The sequence below is a fragment of the Maniola jurtina genome, chromosome 6, assembly GCF_905333055.1.
Source record: "Maniola jurtina chromosome 6, ilManJurt1.1, whole genome shotgun sequence".
Lineage (NCBI taxonomy): Eukaryota > Metazoa > Arthropoda > Insecta > Lepidoptera > Nymphalidae > Maniola > Maniola jurtina.
In genome coordinates this window covers 8,568,858-8,589,073 of record NC_060034.1, presented here as the reverse complement: position 1 = coordinate 8,589,073, position 20,216 = coordinate 8,568,858, and the positions used below count along the sequence as shown (strand labels likewise).

The following is a 20,216-nucleotide window of genomic DNA, read 5'->3' as shown; positions in this document are numbered from 1 at the left end:
GTCAAATCGCAAGGGTCTAGACGCGGCACTAAGAGTTGGAGGTTGATACAGATTATTAAAACATACAATTTTTAGATGGACTAAGATGCCATTGATACATAAAGTTAATGAATTTGAAATTTTAACTGTAGGGTCATGGGAATTGAAAGTTTAGGTAGGTATGTAAAAACAACACGTAATGTGAGTCATAATATGTCTCGTCCAAACTTTTAATTTAAACATGTCATACAAGCAACGGTTTTTAGCATTTTTAAATGACCATGTGACAGTTTTAACGGAGAATGTAAATCACAATTCAAGAACTCTAAATTAAAACAGTGATAAGCTGAGATACATAATATAGTGACGGCTTATTCATACCAACCAAACGGAAATTATGTACCATATAACTATTACCTACCTACTTAATATAAACTTAATATAAACAGTTGCACGTGTACACCAATATCTACAATGCAATCCTTCATAATATAGGTCGCCTAAAAGAGATCAGTATAGTGTGGTCTAGTTGTGATAAGGCATCTTTACACCCTAACTCGTAAATTATTTGTGAGTAATGAAGAGTTTTTGCTGTATTTTACTTTACAGCCATTGGTTACAAATCGTTTACCATAGAATAACGCAAATGCCTACTATTGATTTAGAAGTAGGTATTGCATCCTAAACAAACTGTAAGCTTTTTGAAACCACATAAATCATTCAAATGCCTATCTAAATCTATAGTGTAAGTGGAGCCTGGAAAAGGTATGCCATACAGAATAACAGTTATTTTATGAGCCGATTGGAAGCACTCCACTAAGCGTGCCGCAAATTAAAATTGAAACTTTGTTGAGGGATATTCTAATTTAGTTCCAAGCATGCTCATATGACCCTCACTGTTGCTATCAGCGCCAAAATGGCGAAAATGAAGTTACTTAAGAAAACGATCGGCAATCACAGATCCAGCGTATCTATTTGTATTAACAGAGGTGAGTGGAGGAAAGGAATTTTAGCCATGTTCAGCAAGACAGTTCTTCGTTTTTTATAAAAATGTTTTTACCTGCAGAGGTGATAGGTTTTAAGTCAGGTGGCGATAAATGTGGTAAAGAATGGTGGGAAGGCTGCGTCGGCGCAGACGCGGGGTGCGGGGAGGTTGCCGGGGATCCTGGCTTATCCCGCTTGCCTTCAGCCTTTATTGGAGCTTCGCCTGCCTTCTGCTGCGCCAAGCGTTCCTGTTTCCGAAATTTCGCTCTTCTGTTTTGGAACCATACCTGGAATATACGAAAAAACCTTGTTAATTGACCATACAGTTAACAAAGTAAATTGCAGAACCCGTAAAGTTATCGACCGCAATAAAATCGTACTCAATAAATTCAACTGTGAATCCGACAAGTATATTTAAAAAAAATCGTGCATCGAATAGATAAGCTCGAAAAAGACAATAAAACTGCTGGACGTCGGATGCAGCCCAAGCCCGGATGAATAAACAAAGTTAGCCAGGCTAATGGGAACCCATCCCATGCATCGCACGAAATTTTAATGCAAACCGTTTTATATTCGTTCGAATGCGCGCAAATCCGAATTGATCGTAATTCGATTTGGTGCCAGCGATAATTGCAACTGCCACTGGCGCTGATTGGGCGGCGTTACTGTAAAAAACTCGGCTCAACTCGTGGCCCGACAATCATACGCACACCATGTTTGTTCATCGCCATCCTCACTGATGATGTTTACACGCTTTTATGTTTTCGGAGTTCCGTCGAAACAGAAACTCTATTAGTGAACTTTTCTGTTGATCCGTATCCATCGATCGCAATGATTTTAGTAATTAGCAATTTCAATTAGTTGGCGCTGAAGATACAAGACCAAGGATTTATAAGCGGATAATATTATTTTTTAAAATACTCAAAAATGTCATATTTCAATGTTTACGTAGGAGCTATTCGCGCCACATGAGTTGAGTTTAGGATTTCAATGTTTAAAATCGTTGATCTCAAACGAAATGGTGCTCCACGCAAGTATAGCTCCAAGAGGTAATAGGTACTAGGTAGGTAGGTACAATATGAGATACTACAGCACATATTCAGATCCTACTACGTTAGGTCTCTGGCTTCAAGTGACCTAGTTGTAAATAGGTTTAAAGTGGAAATTGAATTTAATTCAGATTTGGAAATTGAATTTAATTCAGATTTAGAACAAACCATCTACCTAACTGATTCTATCCTTTTTAATAATGAAATGGTTTAAGTTTCTAGAGAAATGTCGTCATTCGTGTAATAAATGATTTAACCGTTAACGTGTATGACTCGCCTACGTACATCAACGTAAATTCGCCTTGGCACTGATATTGGGAAACGTTAATGAACTCTACTTCTCTAGAAACAATTCTAACATAATGTTTTATTAGTTTCAGAGGCAATTCGTCACTATGCTCAAACTTGGCCGTGTGGAGACGGTTTTCATAATATATTTCAGTGATGTTAGTTGTAATTGCTCTATCGCACACACACGTGTAAGATATTCTCTCAAACGCCTACACTCCTGTCTGAAATGATTTGCCGTACCTAAATATGGCCACCGGTGTTACCACAAGTGCAATCAATGTTGTCTTTTCTATATCAAATTATGATCGGTGACTATTTTGACATTTCCTTAAATTAATTTTGAAGTATTTCATGTATTTTGGCATCTATTTATTTAGCGTGTCGTTAAAGCCAAATATCCCGCATCGAAGTAGGTACGGTAGGTATAGTGAATCTACCTATAATTGTTTACATTTGTATCGTAACATAATTTCATTATGATAGGTTAGTACTGAATTTTTATGATCCTTTGTTAATTTCGGTTATTAATTTAAACAACCTACTTACAAAATAATTTTTTTTTTTTTTGTTATGAAATCCTCGTAATTAAGTTTTTAAATGTCTAGTCACTTTGTCTCTGTTATATTTCTCAGTGCTTTAAGTCACGGAATGGTAAGGGCGTGCATAGAATAATACTCGTAATGCGATGGGCTGACAATTGACATTAATTAAATTTATAGAAAATGGTATATTCGCATATGGCAATGTCAGATAATGCTCCCACATTTATCCAAATAAACACAACTAAAGTCTATCAAAACGTATGGCCCTTAAAATAATGATTAATTTCCATATATTAATTGACTAGACACATGCGAAATATGACAGGAGTATGAAAGATTTAATGCTGCATTGAAGGCCAAGGTCGCTTGTGTGTCATCGGACATCATCACTAGAAACTATATACATGACTTGGTTTTTGTACAGGGTCATCAAACACGAGTCATCGTATATTTTGTTTAATGTACTTAAATGTTATCTGTTATACTGAAAACTCAAACTACGGTAGCTAAATCATAAGATTTTCCAGTAAAACCAAATAATAAATATTTATCAAGTCTTGGTGGTAAAAGTCTGAAATCTTTCGCGTTTTACCCAAAACAAGACAGAGGTGAGGGCGCTCAAATGTTTTTAACCGACTTCAAAAAAAGGAGGAGGTTCTCAATTCGTCAGAATCTTTTTTTATTTAATTTACTTATTGTTCCAACTTTTGCGTATCTTTGAGTGGTAAAACCTTAGATTTACTGAGTGAATGCTGGTAAAACTTCGAAATTGACATACCCTTATGATTTCATACATCTTTTTTACTGTAATATGTTAGGATTCACCTTAGTTTGGATTTTTAAGAAGGCCCTTCTTAGTTCTTACGCGCTTGTTCATTCAAACGTGTAATGCCTATTATTATTCTTTATACTTACGCCTAAAATAATTGTAGTGTTTGACATGATCGTAAGTAGGTACCTAGTTCCTACAAACACCCTGTATAATTCACACCTACTTATATTTTGCTCTTGTCCTATCATAACTTAAATGACATCTTGGCATTTCTGCATTTAGTGCGGTCATGACGCTTATGACTATGAGTTAATAGTAATACAAATCTTTGATGATATTCTCAGTTATAATGGTTATAAAGCCAAGTTATAGGCTGCGCTACGCCATTTTTAGGGTTCCATATCTGAAGGGTGCCAGCGGAACCCTATTACTAAGCCTCCGCTGTCGGTACTTCCGTCCGTCCGTCTGTCTGTCTGTCAGCGGGCTGTATCTCATGTACCGTAATAGTCAGAGAGTTTAAATTTTCACTGAATGTGTATTTGTATTTCCACTATAACAAAAAATAATAAATTTAAAATGGCTGTCTTGAAAATTAAAAAAATAAGTTTTATTTCTTGTACGATGCATACAGAACCCTTCGTGTGTAAGTCTGACTCGCACTTGGCCTATTTTTGCATTACCTTTCTACATACAGAGATTTAGTTATTGATAAAGTCTATTTTAAAAAAAACTTTTTTTTAAAAACTTTATTAGGTAAAATAATATTATTTGAAAAGAAAATTAAGCAAAATTAGAAAACTACTTACGTTGTGGTTAATAGTAGGTAGGTGCCCCTAGACCATCTACTTATTTAAATATCGGAATTGTGATTTGAGAGTACGTCAGAATTTATAAGAGTATCTACCGTTAGGGATCCCTAAGACAATTGTTAAACAATTGTTATTACTGCTTAGCAACATAATAACAAGATTTTAGTTAATGAGGACATCAAAAAATATCTCACGGAGGTATCCCGTTTATCTATTTTAAAATATTACGAAAAGAGATAAAAAGTATTTTATTACAGTACAGATAATCAAAAAATTGACACAAGTACAATTTGCTGGAATGTAAGAGAAAATCAGTGCTTCCGAGCGTAAAGGTCCCACGTACGTGCCCGGGTTAACCAAGCGACAAGTCTCGCTAGCGCCGGCGACTAACGAACAGAGACTCGCTTGATTGGCGCTCGCGATCGCCCCGGGCTCCACGCCTTCCGCATTATTTCCGAATTGGAAAAAATCAAAGCTCCACAACGTATGCGGCATCCGCAAACAAACAAATAATACGGAACCGCCGCAAATACAAATGAGTACCGATACGACGTCGTGCGGAATGCGAAGTCGGAGAGAAGTCGAGCGTGGCATCGACGCAAATAAACGTCCGCCGATGTGTTTGTCGGAATTTGTTGCGATGTTTATTGAATGCGTTGCGTGCTTATAATGTAAATATTGAGGCGAGTTTCAGCGATCATACTCGTTTCAGTCCGCCCAATTCGAAAGAACATTATCTTCTTTGATCTTTGACTTAACATCGATAAGAGTTACACTATGCGACATAATATAGCATGAATCACTACCTATAGGTACTATTATAAATGCGTTCTTCCTTCCTTCCTTAAACACGACACAACGGAGCAACGGAGCGGCGTATTTTTGCATCTATATAGTTATGGACCTGGAGAGTGACACAGGCTACTTTTATTTCGGGAAAATAAACAGTTCCTCACGCAATCTGTTCATGTATTCAACGCAGCAATAGATCGATAGATACGCGTTTAAGAAAACAAAACCGGTTGTGGACACAACGGGTTCCTGTGACGGGTGCTTAAGACATGCTAGAGTTTGATTTTTCACTTGTTTCAAAGTTTCATTTGTACTACGCGTTTCCGCGGGAAAAGGTTTGTTAACCTTTTAATAGATTATACTTTATACAATAAATAAAAATGTTGCATCATTGGAAAATCGAACAAACTTCAATAATAAATAACATACAGACAGTGGGCAATTAAGCACGGGGTTGGGACAATCGGGCAGCATCGAAATGCACTTTGCAAATGAACCGAATTGCAGGGAACGGGGCGAAGAGAGGGGAGGGGGGTGCAAATGTAATTAAACGGGAGATGCACTCTGCAGATGCCACCTCTGACCTACACGCTCCAGATGACGAGATAGATAAGAGACCCTTCTAATTGGAGGCAATGATTTTGTACTATTGATTACATTATTACCTACTAGCTGACCCGCCCCGACTTCGCTCGGGTGGACATGCTGAAAATCATGTCTTAGAAAACATACATGTACACGTTGATTGACAGTTTTTCTTTTACATGTTAAATTTTGCGATTACTAAGTAAATAATTTTATAAGTATGATAATATGTTAACTTAGTTTCAATTCTTTACTAAAAAGCTCATTCACTTACGGTCATAATTTATGAGACAATTTTTTTATGAAAATTCGTCGCTTTATCCATGAAAAATTATACATCCATTGTATTGTATTCATGGTATTTTCGGTTTTGGTTATTTAACAGAAAAACACGTAGGTATGTAATTCAACTCGAGCGAAACTAGGGCGGGTCAGCTATTCATAGGCTATCCATTATTATCTTTATAAAAATTAAGCTATAAAAATATACCTAGCAAATCTAGTAAGTAAATAACGTAAGGCGTCTGTCCCTGGCTTGAGGGATTTAGAATGGTCGAAATATTAAGCTAACAGTCTAACAGACACCTTAAACAAATCCGCAAGGGTAGTTTAACACGGCTCCCTCCGCAAACAGCGAGCGGCGAGCAACAATAGCTGAGTATTAAAATAAACAGTAACATCGCCATGTGGCGCGCCCTGGCGAGCAAACACCAAACAACGGTTAATGTATTCAGTTGTGTGTTGTTCTAAACGCTGCAGCTAATTCATCTTTCAGCCTTTCCTTCAAATATTAAAAACGTTATAAAACGTAAATGTTATCACTATTAATAAAAGCCAAAGTTGCTATCTGCTATCTTCTGGTGTTTTATATTCACAGAATAAATAATTAGGTAAAAAATTCCTCCTACATCAATGGTTACTTTCTTTTCAAAAATATTTGTCTAGAGTTTTTGACAAACAGCTGGATCAAAAGGCATTACAAACACATTTCTTTATCTACACATTGGAGTTAAATATTACTATATAGTCCTTGAGCTATTTTGTAATTTTCTTGTCGCGAGTTATAATTGAAAACTAGGCGTAAGTTGTCTTTCATGAAGAACGTTTTTCAACCGCGTGCGTTTATTTGAATAAGAAGTACTAGGTAGCCAAGTCCGTGAATATTTCAATAAAGTATACACGACCTAGATATTCTTTTGGCGATTGATGTATCCTGCGTTTTTAAATAGTTATATTTACAGGTATCTACTTACCTATTAAAATAAATATTTCTCTTGAGCAATGGCTAGAAATAATAAAATTAGTATTTTACCAGTGCAATGAAGTCCGCGACTTTGCCACTTTGATTAAGATTTTTTCCGTGAAACATCTTTGTATTTCCTGGATAAAAAGTATCTAGTTTTATGTCCGTCTCCAGGGTGCAAGCTATTTCTGTACCAAGTAGATGATTCCTGCAGCTGGACCGTTTGGATTAAATTTTTTTTTATACTGGGTACTTTTTGATTTTACGGGACCAAAAGTAGCTTATTTCATCCCTGGGATGCAAACTATCTCTATATCTACTAAATTTTGTCCTTGGATATACGGCTGGGCGTGAAAATCTAGCAGGCAAAAACAGGCAGACAGACACGATTTAGCAATTATAATATTAATATCGAAGTATGGATTTATTTCACTGTATTTAACTGAAAATACAAGACCGTGCCCTGGCTCCAGAAACCTTCAATGAAAATGCGTTAAACGTTTTCTAAATGAAAATTAAATGATCAAACTTTGTAATAATTATTAAGTAAGTCCTACCTATGTTATATATAATAAGATAAAAAACTATTTCATAAATCCGAGAAAATTTTCCAAAACCGCAGTCATGTTTACACGCGTTAAAAAATCTCCTTCGACACGTCAGAGGGGTTTTAGCAGGGCATATGAAAAACGTGAGGCCGCGCGGAATGATCTAATTGTATTCATTAGCCAGGACGGAGCGCAAATATTGACTCTACCGACAGCACAGGCCCCGGGCTATGCCACTTTGATCCCATATCTATACTGCCCGGTGAAAGTCTAACCAACTTTTACGGATTTTATCAAAAAATACCAGGAAAAATTGTTTTTGACGCTGCAACTGGAGATAAGTTGGGCATTTAATGGTTTTAGTACAAAAAAATTATAGGCACGGATTAAGCGGACTTTTAAACTCGTTCACAGAATGGGATAAGATAGAGCCTTTTATGTTTGTACCTACAATTTTTGTAATAAGACAGCTATGAACACATACCTATTTACTTATGTGTTTTTGAAAACGTTTCAATAAAACTTATGGCTTACCGTACAAATCATGCTCTCATGGAATGGTGCTGACTGCCTTGCCGCGTTAAACAGCCGGACTGATTCTTTGCGCAAAATATGAGCTATAGGTATCCTTTCGCATTATCGCGCTAAGGAGCCGAGCTACTTTGCGCAAAATATCATTTCTTTCAGTACACATGTACCATGGGTTATTAATATCTACGACTAGCTGATGCCCGCGATTTCGTTCACGTGGACTAAGATTTTTAAAATTCCTGTGGGAAATCTATGATTTTCGGGGTAAAAAGTACCTATCCTATCCTACTCACTATTCAGGTCTTTAATTCGTCATTATCATCATCATCATCATCAGCCTGTGGATGTCTACTGTTGGACATAGATTAGGCCTTCCCTATAGAGCGCCACCACACCCGGTCCTCAGCCTTGCTCATTCAGCCTAAGGCCAGGCTGGCAGGAAGTGGCTGGATGAGGTCTTTAATTACCGTACGAAAAAACACACTTATACGTTGCTCCGTTACGACGTGATTGGAAGACAAACTAACAACCAATCACACTTTCGCATTCCCAATATGGGTATTGGGTAGTGATATAAAACTTTTACCGCCAAATCATGTGAAAATCAGATATGTACCTACTTATCCTCTATTAAAATAAATAATTAAAAAATATGTTTTAGGTATCATAATCTTAGATTCTAAATTAAAATACAGATAGTTATTAAATGTGTTTCGGAACCTAACAGTTATTTTAATTTAATCATGTTATTTACCCCATAATAGCAAGTACAAAGTTAATCAATCGCCGAGGCCGAGCGATCAAGCGCCAAACACACCCCCTGTTTATACTTAGCGGATGAAAAGGCAACACTGAACGCCCCGGAATAATATTAGCTACCCCTAATAATGGAGCCATCATTGCTTATCACAAAAACCGATCTTAATTTGAGCGTCATAAAAACGATTGCAATTTGAAGCGAGACAAAATGATAAGTCATTTTTAGATGATCGTGTTTTTTACTAACTGGTAACATGTGTTAACATTTACTGATAATCCAGGATTAACACATCATAATAAAGAGATGAATGCATAGTTTATTTAGTCCGTCTGTCGACGCTATTCGATGGTGTTTAGTGAGGATGGCGAGTGACAGGTGCCGTGACGTTACTCATGTTATTTAATTGAACTCTATTGAATCGCTCATTAACTATGCGTGGAGAATTGGTAAAACGAATCATTATTATTTAACCAAGAATAGGTGCAGGATATCTGTGAACTTGAACATTTCCAACTTCCAATGAATTTGATTTAACATTCAAATACATTCAAGTGATACAGGTTTCCGCGCAGCGATCGGTGTAAGCTTGGGGCAGTTAGATAATATTATTTTGATATAAATTAACTATTAATTTTATTTATCAAGCGCTACTTTTCTGGTAGAAATTCATGTTATAAAATATGCACCTTGTACATAGGTACTTATTAATGTACTTAGGTATGCACTTTTACTATCCCTACCTAACCCAACTATTACCGGGTAGCGTTTTATTCCAAAAAAATCACAAATTAATCTCTATAAGTATCAACTATTATACTCTATGCAAACTTATTAATTAATTCCTATAATTAGAAAATAATTTTAAAATATATCTAAACGTAGGTACAAGTAGGTAAGTATCACAGAATACATCATAGTAACTTGCTATAAATCGTCAATGAATTTTAATGATCCAAATGATCCAGCGCATGATCTAGCCACTGTACAAAAAATCGTAAAGCGCACGACAGATGCGCCCCCAATGATAGTGTTCGCTCCATTACCTTTCGACCCGAGTAGCCCTTGCATGCTTTTATAAAGAAATATGTTTAAATCACTGAAAAAACTGTCATCGGCATCATTATTTTCTTATTTTTTGTTCATCAACCCTTGACTGGCTCACTATTGAGCACCGGTCGTCTCCCAGAATGAAAAGTGTTTGGGCATTAATTAACCACGCTGGCCAAGTACGATTTGACAGACTTCACATAGGTACCTTTGTGAGCATTATGGGATACTTTCCGGCATGCAGGCTTCCTCACAATGATTTCCTTCACCGTTACAGCAAGTGATATTCAATTGCTTAGAACGCACATAATTCGGTGATATTTTATTCATTTTAGAATACATTTTGTTTGCTGTATTTCAAAATTCGTTATGATAGAACGTAGGTAGGTAAATATAGATACCTAATGTACCTACCTATACATTATGGCTAAAACCAGAAAAGCGGGCGGTTACATCTAGTTTTAACCGGTAACCGTTAGGTTTACCTATTTATTCATGGCTGAGACAAAGCCAGTTAGATTTAACTAAACAGTCTTGACTGCCATTTGGGTTTGGCAGAAATCAAAAACAAAGAATAAGAAAATAAACTAGATAAATAGGTATAAAATTACATGGAGAACTGCGAGGATTATGTAACACTAAAATTTTTATTTAAGTGTAACATCTGCCGATCACTATCGCTTATTTGTAGTGTCACGTGTCGTTTAGATTACTGATTAGTTAGTTGTCTCTTACGGACTAGGGCTCATTTCGCGCCGGTCATGGTGATCTATCAAAATCGATTCAAATCTGCACCATTTTTAATCGAGCCTTGTGTAGGGAAGTGCCAGTTGTGTAGATTGATTTATTGAGTTAACTTGTTAGCTTGGAACTAAACTCATGAGCAATGAATTCGGGTCGGTTAGGTATTAAAATCAGTATTGTGAGTTGAGACAAATCCGGGTTTTTACTCATAATTTTATTATGATAGTTTATTCCAAATAACCATGTCCTTTGAAGTGCTTAAAAATTAAGATAATACTAAGGAAAAGTAAGATAATTGTGCTTCTTCTCAGACCGGGCGTATTTGGAATCCTCATAGGTAGCTTAGTTTTAAGTTTACGTAATTAATTATTACTATATCATTTATCTTACTAATTAAACAATTGAACAGTGCTAAAAGGTAGGTACCTATTTTGAATAAATGCTTTGACTTTAGATTGAGGAACATATGGCTTTGACATAAATGTTCCAGATTTATGGTTTTGATATATTGCGTCAATGTTTTATATAAGGAAATATATGTACCTATAACATAGTAGGTAGGTAATATAACAAAAAGAAACTAGGCGAGGCGCCAGATGTAATTTACCTAGTCTCTATAATTATATACATACGAAAATTCATTTATATAGATTAACTGTACCTAATCGAAAATTATAACATGGTAAAATAAAATAAAACATTTGTTCAATTCGAATAGGTATTTCACAACATCTAGATCCTATCCAAACACGGGCACATTTTATCAATATTATAATAACACTCAAATAATCCAGACAGATGGCTATCCCATATTTTGATAGAGTTCCCTCAGTGTATGAACGGAGTGAGCAGTAAATGAGTCGCGAGCCACGATGATAAATGCAAGGGATAAATCAGAAATAACTCAGTTACTATACGCCACTTTCTCTCGTGCTAAATGACACGTGGTGAGCGCAAATCACACAAGTGTTATTATAATTGGGATTTTTATAACGATCACTATTTTTTTTTATTTGTACCAAAAATTAATAAAAGTAAAAGTAAAACGAAAAAAGTGGGCAAAAATAGACAGAGAAACTCTTATTATCTCTATAAGATTTCTCTACCAAGTGACCCTGTCAATCCTTGTATTTGTCAACTCTTGAATTATTTTGAGCTTGTATAAAAAAGTAGCTGATAGCTTTATAAAACCAGTTCAGTAGTCATACCAATAAACAAAGAAATCTTTCCTTTTTACAATATTAGTACTAATATATATAAAGGTACATTATACAATATACATACTAGCTGATGCCCGCGACTTCGTCCACGTGGATTTAGGTTTTTCAAAATCCCGTTAGAACTCTTTGATTTTCGGGATAAAAAGTAGACTATGTGTTAGTCCAAGGTATAGTCTATTTTCATTCCAAACAGCCAAATCCGTGGAGTACTTTTTGCATGAAAGAGTAACAAACATACACACACACATACATACCTACACACAAACTTTCGCCTTTATAATATTATAAGTGTGATAGATTGAACAAAAAGACACCTCATTATTTTCCGTATCAGAGACTCCTGCTACGAGTAGCTACAATACTACATTTGGCTGGTAGTTCTATATTATGGTTATATAAGGCATGGACAGTGGACCCTAGTCGATGACTTCCGAAAAATGTTTGCCTTTGTGTACCATAGGCACGTTAAACCCTTGGCTCCAGTTATTATCACGATCATCTGATAAAATAGCAGTTGTAAAACCAAGAGTCAAAATCTGTTTTCGTAGTCGAATTGTATGCGGAAGAATCTGGGAACCCACCGATTTAGTATCTCAGTAGTCAGAAATATCACGCAGAAAAAGATAGGTACTCTATCATACGAAACAAACAATAGTCTAACCCTCCTCTGCGTTTAGGAATGGCGATTCAGTTATGATATCCATATATTTCGCCCTTATGATAGTTTCTGACGGCTCTCCTATGCTCCCCCTGCAAAATCGGCCCTAAATTCAATGAGCAACATGAGGTTGCTCTTTTATAGATAGAATAAAAATATAAAAATAATAGCTAAACTATTTTTAATATTTTGATGTATCAACGAGACAGGATTAGTAATATTGTAAAATTTTATAAGTATAAATAGTAAGTAATTTTCATGTTCATCTGGTTTTCAAACTGGAAATAAGTATTTTTTTAAGGATATACTGCGAATAAAATAAAAAACATTTTAAATTCAATATAATTGCGTGTATATGGGAATTTAAGTAATTATGGCAGCCTTTTAGAAAAACTTATAAAAAACCTCGCCTCCTTCCAGTAGTTTGGATGATGATTTTGATTTGTATTCCTTTCAGAATGAAAAGGATTTTTTGTTTACTGGCTCTAAAAGTTTAATGTTAATTTAGATTTTAGTTTATCTTATATTTAAGTTTGTTTTTTATCTTAATTTCAATGTAATAGATATTTGTGTGTATATCTAAAGATATTAAAAAATAGTAAGTAATTTTAAGTAAAAAAAAAAAAAAATACTTAATTGATATTGTTGACGAACGCAAGTCTATAAAAAATATTTTTGATAGATTAGCAAACAGACACTTACTTAGTACCTACTTAGTAGATTTTTCGATGGCGCGACAGAGCGTGGGAATGGAAGAAACACAATTTATGAAATATTGTATCATTTTCTGTAGTCGTGTGAAAACTACAATAATTACAAACCCCTAGACACATGCCAATAAGTAGTCCCTACACACCGCGAACCGTTTCTCACATTCAAATTGTAGTTTCATTTCATGGGGGCACTTGATCCCATGGCGTCTCCAGGGACAAAACAAGTCGCGAGCTAAATGAAAAATAATTGCGTAAGAGCTCTGACGTCACGTGCTGTTATATAAAATAGGTATATCGATGGGAAAAATTGCTTTTGTTAAGTATTTATATTTATATCCATACTCTTATCAATACTGAATTAGTAAGTAGGTAGTTACCTAATAGTATTCAGTAGCGGATGTGTGACGGTCTGTTATCTCTTCACGGATGCCTATTTTGTTTTTATTTTTAGGTTCCTTAAACTTAGAATCATCAAAGAAAATATTATATTGGGTTAGGTATATTCTAGAGTAGCGTCGGTCGTCGAGACCCTAGAGATGTAGTGATTCCACTAGATAATGCCATCTCACGCCAGTTTTTAATCACCTTAAGTGCTTACAAGGATTTGCAGCCCTTCTTCACTGTGCTAGCTAATGAAAATATATGCAAAAATGATACTTATTGCATTCCATGATAGAGAGCTTTTGTTGTTATCAAAAAAACTTAAAAATAAATATCGCCTGGTATGTAAAGTGGTATGTAAGGTTTTAAATCTTAGCATATTGTTATTTGAGGGAAAACCTACATCAATTATTTATTTTATTTACATACTTTTCAAAAGCGTTTTATTAGTTTGACTTTTTTGTATTCGGAATTGATAACAATTTTTCAACTTCTTCCAATAAGTAATTGCCCAATGGAGTTGCAGACACGTGTGATTTAGATGACAATAAGTGATTATGATGGTAGCGTGATGGAGGTGCGAGTTGCACATTGGAACTATTTCATAGCATACAGCAGGATAATCGAATTCATAAAAATTTGCTTTGTTTTCATGAGTCTTTTTCAAAAAAATAATAACATGAACCTGATGATAGAGATGAAAGGTGGGCACTGGATCTCTTAATAATGGCATATGATAGAAAAGTCCAGCTAGTCGTGTTAGGACTTTTTCATAAGTTGTTTCTATGCTTCTGTATCCATAATGTATCCTTTTAATTTATTATTACTCTATTCAAGGACAAATCTGATAATGATATATCATATATATAAAGTAAGTAGGTGTTGTTAGTTTTAGTTTAGTAGTTTGTTGGGTTTTCACATCGTTACAACTAAAAGTTCAGATAGCAAGTAAAATCAAGTTATCGAGCTCAAAGTCTCAGCTAAGGGCAAGTTTAAACGATATAGTCGTGTGAAATGATGCTAATCAATTAACAGGAATGTTTGATCTAGACACTCTCCCGTGGGAGAGGCAGGTCACGGCGCGCGGCCTAATCGCGCGAGCGATCGCCACTTCCCACGATGCACAGATAATACATGTACTAGCTGCCATATCGAATGTCACGCCCTTTGCGATTAGTCCCGCCAAATTTTGACATTGTCGTTAATTTATCCTACTTGGTACTTTTGATGGATTTATTTGCTTGTGGCTCAAGAGATTCACATCCATTACCGCTTGTGTGCTAGTTGGGATGAAATTGAATGACTGACATATCAATGTACCTACAGCTTAAACCACTGGATCTAGAAACTTGAGATTTTGCATGTAAATTTTCTGGATTACCTAAACCCCCATTAGAAACGGGTTTACCTACAAATTCTACCAGGGCAGGTCAACTAAGTAAAATTACTTAGCTGAAGCCAACCGTGTCAACGAGCCACCATTTTTTGAAGCACGCTCGAAGGTGTCAAAAGGAAAGTAAGTACGTACAAAAAATCTACCTAATATTTATGTAGTCATCAGTGTTGCTACCCGTATGTGCTTCACATACAAGCGTAGCGTAAATTCCTACCCTAAGAAAGTTAAATTAGGGTTATAATTTTGTATGAAAGTCCGTCAATTTTCAAGTAGGTACTATCGAGAATATTGCTATTTGGGTGCACCGTCTAAAATGAAGGAGTATGTAAACAAAGCCGGAACAGGTGAGCTAGTTTTCAAAAAATAATTATTTTTTAGTTCTCACAGATTTAAGCTGTGCCTTCTCTGTCGGTGTTTAAAGTATACAAAGGGCAGTGTGTTATATTATCTGGAGTTGTATTAAGTAGGTAATAGAAAAAACAGATAGGTAAATTGTGATCCCCTCCAAAAGTTATACATAATATCTCCCAACGACAGTCCCTGGAATCACCGAGGCCGCTCTAAGTGATTGCTTAGCTGCGTGAACCGCAATCAACGCGATTAACTACAGCCCTAGTTTCATTAGGGCAACTTGGCAACACAATCAAACCATTTTGTAACGCTTGAGTATTATCTCCCGCAAAGGATTACCAGTTATTGCCTAGGTAATCAGGAATAAGCTAAGGAACAGACAGAAAAGATGGTAACTGAAGCTAGTTGGTGACAAAAAAGATCTCCGACCTTGAACCTGTGCAGTGGCTGAAGCAGAGAAGCTCAACGGTACACAATCATCTATTTTCATCCAAATTACGTAAGTTTCGGCAACTTTCAATTTACTCGGAAAATTTGAAGTAAGTAGCCAAAAAATCATTTACCAATTTCGATACAATGACGACATACGAACGATCGAAACTAATAAAAAGTTTTTAAAAATATCAATAACAATAATTTTTCCGAGTAATGCATTTCAAACAAACAATAACCATAATGATTATATCCTCAGCTTGGTATACAGCGAGTGGCAAGTGCGTCTAATCACGCGGCGCGCGGAACGCGTGGCGGTCGCGTGCTCGAGCGCGTGCCACCTGCGCGCCGAATTATTGTGAAGGGGCATCGCTGATGTCTGATTTTCCATTTAAACTGTACAAGTTACCACTTGACAAGGCCGCTTTTATGTACTTACTTTTTATTATAATTTTATTTAGCAATCTCTTACTGGCTGACATACAAAAGTTGAATGCTGAATCTAGACGAGGTCGTCTCTACCAACTGAACCCCATAGAGAATGAAAATTCCTGCACGGAAGTTAGTTAGTTCACTCGACTATCACTATACCTATTATACTTTCAGTGATCATTCTAGAAAAACTTAAACATTTTGTTTTCCGAACACGACAGCTCGAGAAACTTTGAATGGAGATAGATTATACTCTGTTTTAACATAAAGATATAGACTACTTTTTATCCGGGAAAATCAAAATCCCACGGGATATTAAAAAGCCTAAATCTAGTAAGTAGCTACTAAATTGCCCCGACTAGGTATGAAAGTATACATGTTTCATCTACCTACTCGTATACATATAAAACTTACGAAATAGAAATAAACAAAAAACCGTTTCAGTGGTTTTAGAAACTGACACATCTTTAAACAATGTAGACTTATAGAATCATCAACTACTACCTACAGGTATAGAGATTAAAAACTAAAAGCTATAAGTAAAATAGAACCAAATTGAATTAACTTGTTTTTGAAGATATGGATCTCTGAATTGCAGTCTACGGAGATCCCCTGAGAGAGCGGTGAGCGCAAGATCTAAGACCTGGATTGACATTTTGTGGTTCTCCCATAGGCCGCCGCGTCAATCTTTATTGCATAGCCTCATGTCATATTTTACTGACCAAAACTTTATAAATAAGTGATGAGGGGCTATTCCTTGGTTAAACATAGAAAAGAAACGTACAAAAAAATGAGGTTTAGATAACCTATCCTATACAGTTTAATGTAAAAATGAAACTTTTATGATTATTCTTATACACAGTCCGCGTGGATTCCGGAAGTTCTAAAAAGTATCTAATGTCCACCTCCAGCATGCAAGATGCAAGCTATAGGCCAGTATTAGCCAAGATCGGTTTAGATATTTAGCTGTGAAAAGTAGCAGGCAGAGAGACACACTTTCTTATTTATAATATTAGTAAGAATTTCTACAATTAAAATATATAAATTGATTAGAAATTATAAGTCCGTCTTTATATGTATAGTACGCGACAGGTAGAACTGGCAATCAGGGAGGTACTTCACCGGCGCTCACCCGCATCGGGCTAACGCGGTTGCTGTGCGGGTGTGCGGGGCGTCCTCCCGCCTCATAGCCCGATTGTCATTTCAACCTGTCGCGGACCTTGGAATTTTCAAAAAATCTGCTTTTGTATTCGGTATACCTATTCACGAACTAATCTCTCTCACCATTCGTGGATAACAATAAAACCAAAATCGTCCGCAATTATATAGAATTTATCGGCTCGGACGGTGCCGTGCAACGGTGTGATGGATTAAATTGCTCTTTCCCTATGACAACGTGGGTACGGAAAAATACGTGTATTATGAAACAGCTGGTCATTTTTCATACGATTCCTTTTGCTCTACGGTAGCAGGTGGGCTTTTATTGCAGGCCAGATAGAAAATTGTGCGTTTGCTTAGAGCTCCCAGCGAATGTTTGCGAACCGCCTTTGATGAATTTGAGGATCCGCGTGTTGTGTTAGGACGCCTCGTTATATTTACTTTTTCGTAATGTTAACGTTTTCTGATAAGGTTTTCTGTAAAATGGTTGACCATTAGCAATCACTTTGACTGGGAATCAAAATGTTTCTTACATAATACTTATTGTATATTATTATACATATCGAACATAATAATGGACCTCGTTTCACGAGGTCTTAGGGTTAAGTAGGTACTTAAGCTTCGCTTCCTTGATGCGTTTCAATCAACAATATATATTATGATGATGTCTAAGTACCTAGGTACCTAAATAAAATATTTTTTCTAGTTATTACAAAACCTTGAAAAAAGATAAACTAAATGATTAAAAAATTAAATTGTGTTAAGCGCTCAGACGGTCGAAGAGCGGGACGGTAAGAATCAAGCATATTCCTTATCAGCGTTACAATAACTTATATTGATTCATGTATACCAAGATAAATTTAAATTTAAAAAGAAAACAAGAAAAATAATTTGTATAAAACGAAATGCTTTACACATGTACCTACCGACAATCAGGAAGCATACCGTACATCAAAATAATTTAATTACCAGTACATTTGTTTGCACTCTACAATGAATACTGTATTTACCACGGGTCGTGTACACCCAATTTTAATTGTAATATGTGAATTCGCATTTTCCAGTCGAGTTTTAATTATCGGGAGTCGCGCGGGGCTGAAATACGCGACCGCCCGCGAAATTTATGGCGGCTGCCTGCCATTCCGATACTTTTTAACGTAATGAGCAGGGGAAGCGGCTACGTACCTTTGCTATTGTTTTTCCATTGTACATTGTATACTTGTGGTGTACTCATTTGCTTTTTTTCATATCTCTTATATATATATATATATATATATATAAAATTTGTTTAGATTTTCCTAAATTATTAGTTGATTTCGAAGCAGATTTTACTGCCATTTAAAACATTTTACGAGTAATATGCGAATATTCCTTGTGCATTCCAATCATAAATCAACCACCCACTTATACCCACGGGAGCCGGAAAATTTTAGACTGGAGACCGCGTACAAAAAAAGACGTATCGTATGAGGCGCCCCCGGGAAGATAGACCGAAAATAGGAATATAAAGCAACAAATAAGACTACAAAATTATGTAAGTACTAGATGATGCCAGCAGCTTCACACGCGTGGACTGGTCAGATCCCCTGCAGCATCAGGATTGAGGAGTTCGAATCCAAATTTTTTATGGAACAATGACGCAAGGCTCTTTTATCGATTAAAAAAAAATACGCAAATCTGTTCAGAAATCTCGAAGATATCAGTGAATAAAGGTAGAAAAACACAACTCCGCCATTTTTCAAAGTCAGTTAAAAAAGTACCCTATGTTACTCCTTGGTTAATCATCTACTTGTCTGTAAAAGTCCCGTCAAAATATAATAGGTTTCACCATTCCGAAGATTAGCCCGTTCAAACAGACACGGCACTTCAATTTTATTTTTAGTAGGCATAGATAGATTATCAGAATTTTTGATAAAATAAAACTATTTAGTATATTATATACACATATTTTCTAAACGCAATTCTAGTCACAATCATAAGAATGTTTATGAAAAAGAATATCCCGTCTCGGGCGTCGTCATGCAGAATATGAGATTAGTACGGAGTCACCAGCGGGTCGCTTGCGGCGAGACGTGATCAGTTCTCGCTCCACTCACCCGATTCTGCCGTATTAAATATTCAATAGGAGCAAGACCGAACGTCGCAACCAGCACCGCCTTACATAAAAATGAGCCGCCTATTATGAAATTAACAGCTAACCGTGTCTGCTACGTTTTTTTGGCAAGGCACCGTCAGCCGCAGCCGAATTACCGGACACTAATTGGACTGTGGAAATGCAGTGACGGACAGAGCGAAAAAGCTGCTTTTTTTTTCGCCACCCAGCGGGATCCCGAAATATTTTGATTACTTTACTCCATTAAATCAATGAACGTTGTCACGCTTGCTACTGTTTTAAAAATCAACGCAGGTAGCTCTAAACATAAATAATAATGGATAGGTGTTCATATGCAAACGAAAGTAGGTAGGTATGCACGGTTTTTAATTTAAAAACGTACCTACTTAGTTAAAAACTTTTTACAAGATTTCGACACTGAAGCTTTTACTGTAAAGTCGCTAAGATTTCTTTTGCTGTGACATCCGTTTTAATATATTTTATTACTACTATGACTATCGTTGCATAATAATATTATAAACATTTTTTTATAAATTGTACCTAGTACCTAGATTAAAATTCCCCGCCGCGCTGAGTTCGTGGTTGTTCTGGTTTGTCTCAGAAACTACACTGTACGGATTTTCATACGGTTTTCACTAATAGAAAGAAGGATTATCTAAGAAGGTTATAGCCTATAAATTTTCAAT

The 20,216-nt window shown here is 36.0% G+C and overlaps 1 protein-coding gene and 1 long non-coding RNA gene across 3 annotated transcripts in view; both read right to left on the bottom strand.

Annotated features, from left to right (window-relative positions):
- The window catches only part of LOC123866168 (paired mesoderm homeobox protein 2B-like), a 34,099-nt gene that overhangs the window by 4,448 nt on the left and 9,435 nt on the right, over positions 1-20,216 (bottom strand). The window contains exons 1-2 of one of the 2 annotated variants that reach the window (XR_006796148.1): positions 1,344-1,500; positions 1,185-1,250 (exon numbers count right to left, since the gene is read on the bottom strand). Coding sequence is in view for 1 of the 2 variants with exons in the window: in XM_045907560.1 (XP_045763516.1) it covers positions 1,040-1,250 (211 nt within the window). In the remaining variant the exon portion in view is untranslated. Of the gene's footprint in view, positions 1-1,039; positions 1,251-1,343; positions 1,501-20,216 lie in introns of those variants that run through there. The other variant, XM_045907560.1, reaches the window with a different exon arrangement.
- LOC123866175 lies at positions 5,289-20,156 on the bottom strand. Its single transcript, XR_006796150.1, has 3 exons — positions 20,146-20,156; positions 17,382-17,386; positions 5,289-5,377 (listed from the first exon to the last, which is right to left on the bottom strand). It is a non-coding gene; the product is annotated as an uncharacterized LOC123866175 (long non-coding RNA).